This window comes from Macadamia integrifolia, chromosome 9 (genome assembly GCF_013358625.1).
Source record: "Macadamia integrifolia cultivar HAES 741 chromosome 9, SCU_Mint_v3, whole genome shotgun sequence".
Lineage (NCBI taxonomy): Eukaryota > Viridiplantae > Streptophyta > Magnoliopsida > Proteales > Proteaceae > Macadamia > Macadamia integrifolia.
In genome coordinates, this window is record NC_056565.1 from 5779384 (window position 1) to 5786042 (window position 6659).

The 6659-nt window shown below is 36.8% G+C and overlaps 1 protein-coding gene across 9 annotated transcripts in view; it reads left to right on the forward strand.

The window, feature by feature from the left end:
- The window catches only part of LOC122088968 (folylpolyglutamate synthase-like), a 21452-nt gene that overhangs the window by 11518 nt on the left and 3275 nt on the right, over positions 1–6659 (forward strand). For 6 of the 9 annotated variants that reach the window (XM_042658356.1, XM_042658357.1, XM_042658355.1 and 3 more), the window contains 9 exons: positions 832–888; positions 1107–1167; positions 1808–1854; positions 2037–2114; positions 2592–2744; positions 3702–4010; positions 4126–4204; positions 4764–4919; positions 5908–6104. In XM_042658356.1, coding sequence (XP_042514290.1) covers positions 832–888; positions 1107–1167; positions 1808–1854; positions 2037–2114; positions 2592–2744; positions 3702–4010; positions 4126–4204; positions 4764–4919; positions 5908–6104 — 1137 coding nt within the window. Of the gene's footprint in view, positions 1–831; positions 889–1106; positions 1168–1807; positions 1855–2036; positions 2115–2591; positions 2745–3701; positions 4011–4125; positions 4205–4763; positions 4920–5907; positions 6105–6222; positions 6621–6659 lie in introns of those variants that run through there. The other 3 variants (XM_042658358.1, XM_042658359.1, XM_042658360.1) reach the window with 3 other exon arrangements.

Below are 6659 nucleotides of genomic sequence, written 5' to 3' on the forward strand. Positions count from 1 at the left end.
GGGGGGGGGGGGGGCTGGTTTCTCCTGGTTATGTGTTATCTCCAGCTTTGAGGCATTTATAGACACTGGGGTGTCTCAAGATGGGTAAGTTGGAATCTTCTCTTTGGGACAGGGTTTAGAGATTTTGAGTTAGAAATTGTGCAAAACCTTACTAATTACTTCATGATGTATGCTTAATGGGTCATCAGGATGAATGAATAGTTTCTTTAATTCCAAATATTATTTTTTGTTTAGTCGAAATTTCTTATCAAGATGATCCCGAGAACCTAGGTATCCTTCTCCTTGTAGTGGTAGAAATTCAATGTTACATTGTTTGGGGCATTGAGGTGAGAAGTCTTTCATAGAAAGATCTTTTGAATTCTGGTATGTACCAGAAGAGATATCCAGGGTGATATGGTGATACATCCTTTCTCATGTATGTTATATGTGCAAAGAGAATGACGAGTGAGTTGAATGGTTGTTTTCTTTGGTTTTTCTGGTGATGTTGTCCATGTTTCATGTTTGATTGTGGTTTCTTGACCCAATGGCTAGCTTTTAATTACCTAAGTGCTTTCAGTCAAAACATTCTGTTTTCCAGTTAGTTGCAGATTGAAAACTTATTGACCAGTCTCCCCCTCTTAATAGGAACTCTATCTTTATTTAAATACTTTTAGTCTATCTGATCTTTGTTCTACAATCTATTATCTATTTTTTGTTATGGATTTAATGTAATCCAATAATTTGACAACTGTTTGTTTCTTTTGTCTGGAAAAAATTATGTTTGTTGTGAAGAATTGTTGTTTACTATCTTATGGTACCCTATCACTGAGAGAAAGGGTTGGTTGTTCATAGGTTGATGTTGCAATTATTGAAGTTGGTCTTGGTGGGGAGTTGGACTCAACAAATGTGGTATATATATATATATATATATCTTTTCCTTTGTGATCAATTAGGTTGATGATTGTGAATTTCTTTTCCCTTTGTAGAAAAATATAATTTTTTAAACCTTTGTGAACACAACAGAAGAGTTTGTTGTTCTTCTCTTTAACTTTCTTCAATAGACTATAGAAATTGAACAAGTTTGAATTCCATGGCCATGGCATGGCATTGTTGGTAAAACTTTACAGATCAAAGAGACTCTTGTTTGTGGCATATCTCCCTTGGGGATGGATCATACAGAAATTTTGGGTATGACTCATTTCTTTTCCAAAATTCTCATCCTTAACTGTTACTCTCACTATGCTTATTTACTGATGACAGAACCTCATCTTAGTGCTTTATTGTGACACCTTAATGGTATATTGGTACGTCATTGGGATGGTACATTTCTGTGCATTTATCAGATGTCAGTCATGGTTCTCAGTTGGGATGTATTATTCATTTATTTATGATCAGATAGGACAGAGTTTGCTAGAAAACTTAACCTTTGTCAGCACAACATCCATCCAACATATTGGGATTAACTGGATCTTTAAATATGCGAACCATTTTCAAACATTGTGGGGTCTTATAGTTATAGATGAACAAACTTGTGGAAACGGAAGGGTTGGCATGATTATATATTTATATCAGGAGAAATCTAGATTTTCTGGAAATTTTGAATGGGAACTATGACCAAACAACTTTTGACCATGCTAGAAAGTCATTATTTTGAAGAAGGTGCCACTTCTTCAGTAGACAAAACCTGTGGAGACTGTTCTCTCTCAAGAAAATAAACTTTTTGCCCAATTCTCTTGCTAACCAATAAGTTCCATTTGACGTAGTCAATACCCAGAATGTGGAAGGGTAGTTTCTGTGCATTTAATGAAACCAGAGAATCTACATGCAGGAAATACACTAGCAAAAATTGCATTCCACAAGGCTGGAATTTTCAAGGTATGAAGCTTGTTACTGTAACTTCTGAACTGTCACAGCTATGGTTTTCCTTAGTGTCACAACTATGGTTTTCCTTGGTGATGAAGTATTTATTACAGTAATTCTTTTTTTATTATCCAACTAGGCATTCTTCATTTTCAAGTATTTTCTGAAATGGATTGATGTCTAACCTGCTCCTGAAGCATAAAGTTCCTGCTTTCACGGTACCCCAACCTTCGGAAGCAATGGATGTTCTTCAGAGAAGGGCCTCTAAATTAATGGTTAGTTCAGCTACTTGAGTACATCTAGGAAAATTATGATACTTTCCAGCATGAATATCTTTCTTATTCTTTTTTTATTACGGATATATTGACTGCCAAACAGAAGTCAAATTGTTTGCAATGATGTGGTCAAACTATGCATGACGAAGATGGCAATGAAAATGAATTTTATGTGCATGTGTGCCCTAATGTGTGCTCATCATTCCCATATCTGGTGGAACCTGATCTTTGAGGAATCGTTTTCTTCTTGCTCAAACTCAATCCACTGCCATGTGCATTTTCACTAAGTGAAATAAATATCATCTAGGCAATCTGTTGGAAAGAAACAGCATATCTTAGCTTATCTGCAGAATAACTTTATTTCTTCTGCAGAACATTAAGATTACTTTCTTCTATTTAACTTTCAGTTCACTAGGATTTTTTTTATTAATTAGCAACACTGCCATGTGCCATCTGATCTGTTCTTGTCTACTGCAGGTTCCTTTACAAGTAGCGTCTCCCCTTGATCCTGAAAAGTTGAATGGAGTAAAGCTTAGCTTGTCTGGTGATCATCAGTTCATAAATGCTGGCCTTGCTGTTGCTCTTTGTAGATGTTGGCTTCAAAGTACACGAAACTCAGAGGAACTCTTCGTTAAGTGTTGGTTGACTCTATTGACCCTAAATTGACATGAACTTGATTTTTAGTAGCATGCACACATTATCATATGAAATTAGAAGGAATTGACATTACAAGAAACTGATAGAAGCATCACTAAATACGATATGTTTAGTTGCTTCAGATATTACAACAGTTATTTTTGAAAATAATCTTTGTTCCTAATTCTGGCCAAAACTGGTTAAAAAAATATATCAAATACTGGGGAGTGAGACAAGGCCTAATTCAAGATTTCTTTAATTCAATACCTTGAAAATTATAGGAAGTTTGTGAAAATGAAAATGAAGTCCAGAAAAATGGAGAACTAATAAGAAAATGGAACTGACTTCGAGGATTGTAATTCATTTTTATTAATAACCAAATTTATTAATGAGAATAAGGAAAAGCTACGGGGGGGATAATGATACAACTACAACAAGGAGTCCATGTGTAGTTAGTCCAAGAAGACCTGAAAACAATCCTGATGTCCTTTTTTGTAGTCAAGTTAACAGGGTTTTAAGAGCTGAGGTCCGGTTTAGCACACACACAATGAAGAAAGGGACTTATTGCACTTGAGGAGGTATCTAATATTTTTCTTCAACATATTTAGTCCTACAAGAAGTATTGTATTACAAGATTACATGATTTCTGGGAACATGGTATCTAAATTGGTGGACATACTTTCTAATGCACCACAGCTAGTGTGTATGTGAAGGTTCAGTCATGAAAAGAATTAAGCATCTAAGGATTGTTTGATAAATATGCCATCAACAGCCAACATGTTGTCCGGGTTTTATTTACTAAAAATCCTTATTGTATTTTCTCCCCTCCACTGATTCTCTCAATTGTGATAATAAGGTGCCGCTGGGAATCTTCCCTCTTGAAGAAGCTGTTAGTTTTTACTTATTAATTCCACATCTACAACTGCCTAACATATGTAGATCGCAAATCAGGAAAACAATTCATCAGATTTTCCAGAGGAATTTCTGAAAGGTCTTTCAACTGCACATCTTGCTGGACGGGCTCAGATAGTTCATGATATTATCAAAGGAAGTTCGTGTGGAGATCTGATCTTTTACTTGGATGGAGCTCACAGTCCTGAGAGCATGGAAGTTTGTGCAAAGTGGTTCTCCAGTGCTGTAAAAGAAGACAATATATCTTCTTCTTCTTTTGGGAATGAGAAAATGAAAGAATCATTGAGTAATTGTGCTGGTCAACACAGAAAACAGAATTTTGAGGGCTCAAAGAGAATCTCAAAGCAGGTAATGTCCCCAGTCAAATGCTCCATAGTAGTAATTATACTCGTAGGCATCTTCCTATGTTTCCAAAGCTTCTTTTATGTTCTTTTTACATACACAGTCAAAACTGTTTCTTTAGGTTCTTTTATTCAATTGCATGGATGTGAGAGACCCTCAGATTCTTCTGCCACAACTTGTCAATGACTGTGCTTCCTCCGGTACTTCTTCACAACACAGAGATAGTAATGTAATGATTTTCCTTTCTTGGACAAGCCCATGTCTGCTAAGTGCCTGTTTGGGACAGCTTGTTGGGCTTCTGCATATGGGATTTTAGAAACCAGCTTCTAGCAGGCAAGGAGCAAGATTTAACCAGACTTGTCGGTTTTGAATTTTGACTGCCTCTTGCCTCATAACCCCATAAGACTGCCCCACCAGTTTCTTGGCTTATGATGTTGGAGGCCATTAGGATTCCAAGCCAAGGAACCTTATTGGACCTGCGTTTTTGCTCCTGAGCAGCCCGCTTTGGAAGCCCAGAAGCTGAAGCCCCATATGCTTATTCAAACATGAACCAAGTTTTTTTCTTCGAACAAAGACTTTTTTGATGCTCAATTCCTCCTACTTTCTTTCTCCCCCTTCTCTTTCCTTGTTTCTTTTTTTTCTTTTTTTCCTCATATGAAAATTTTATTTAAATTGTCCTCAGACATGATGTTGCTCTTATGAAAAAAATTATTTATATTGTCCTGAGACATGAAGTTGGTTTCTGTTCTAACTTGGCAGGTATTCATTTTTCCAAATCCCTTTTTGTTCCAAGTATGTCAAAATATTACAAGGTCACATCTGGTACTACAGTCATGAGTGCAGATTGTTTTCCTAAAGACTTGTCATGGCAATTCACTCTCCAGGGAATTTGGGAGAAGATAATGCATGGGAAAGGTGAAGGCAGTACTTTTCATAAATACTTAGCAATTTAAGTTGCTGTCTTTAGAATTAATTATACTACATGGTGATGATCAATACTCAATAGAATATTTTTTTGATTGAAAAGTTGGCCTTTTGCCAGTACTAGTTTAGCCAACCTGAGAATTATTTTTGGAGAGCATAATTGCTCAAGAAACTGCTTTGTCAAGCACATAACACTTTAGGTAGGTCATCTAATCAATGTGCCCTTAATAATCTATGCCAAAGCCAAAAATGAAAAGCCGCTCCCCTGATATCTATTAATAGCTTTATATTTGTCATTTTCAGTTCTAGTCAAGCTTTCATAGACAAAGTCTGCAATAGGTCTCAAGGATATGCTAGAAAATGAATGCTGTGGACCTTGAAGCCACCCTTGATTTCCAGCAACCAGATTATAGTAGGTAGCAAGATATTTGACTGTTTCCTTGTTGATTTCTTCCTAGCTTCCATTCAGACTATTGAAGCACAACAATCATGACTGTTCTTGTTAGAAAGAGAACCATCTACTTTTCTACTTTAGGCTCAAGTAGTTCTTTCTTTATTTACTTTCAATGAAGAACTAGGATGAATGGCACTCTACAAACTTGAAGAAGACTTCCCAACTTATAGAAGGGACTGTTGGGAATAATTCCACATCGACTGACTGTGACCTTAGATGACTTCATATACTAGTTGGGCCGCTCCACCTATTAGCTTAAGCTGTTGGGTTGGACACTTTATCATGGTATCAAAGCCAATAAACCCAACTTTAATGATCCGTGTACAGTCACCCAAAAGAGGGGCTACATTTTCCATGTGTACTTGCCAAAGACAACTTTGCTACTGACTTTCCTGGGGGCATGATCAGGCACTCTTTTCAAGCTTTCCTTTTAACAACAGTGGTCATTAGTATGGTTCTGATTGAGCGCTTTTGAATGTAAATATAACAACTGGATACATTGTTCTGTTTCATGTTCCCTATCAGATGCTATACTTGAAGAGAACTGCAAGAAAGATAAGTCCGTGACCTCAACATTTGATGGATCCCTTTTTGGAGATTCTCCTCAGAAATGCAATCCTTCTGAGGGACATTTCGCCTGCAGTGCTGTGATTCCATCGTTGTCATTGACAATAAAATGGATGAGAGACTCTGTTAAGAAAAACCCTTCTGTAAGAGTTCAGGTAAAACTCAATCTGAATTTGAAGCTCCATTTGATTTTATGTAATTTTTTTCTAATAACTTGCGAAAACTCAGCTTTTAGTAGTAGATCAATTTACCTTATCTATTTTATTTGACAAGGACACTTGTTCGTTTGGCTGACATTGTCTGGGCTGGGTTAGGAAGAGATTAGCCCCAATCCAAGCATGTGGCACATGACTACATCAAGCAGGACTTTGTTATGCTTGGGCTGGGCTAGGCTGGAAGGAGCTCAGGCCCATAGTTGTCACAGCGCCTAGGCGACCCTAGGTGTTGAGGAGGGAACAAAAACTAGGCGACGCCTACATCTATGGTCAGGGCAACCTAAACTGTACCTGCACAATTTAAACAGGGAAAAATATCTCTGAACATGAGGCATAGGAAACATCTACTCATACAAAATTTTTTAATCATTTTTCCCCTCTATAAAAAATGCCATATTAGTAGGCGTTTCCTATGCCTCATGTTCAGCGAACCCTTTCCAATTTAAATATAAGAGATTATCTTGTCTTTCTTTTCTTTTCTTTTTTTTTTTTTTT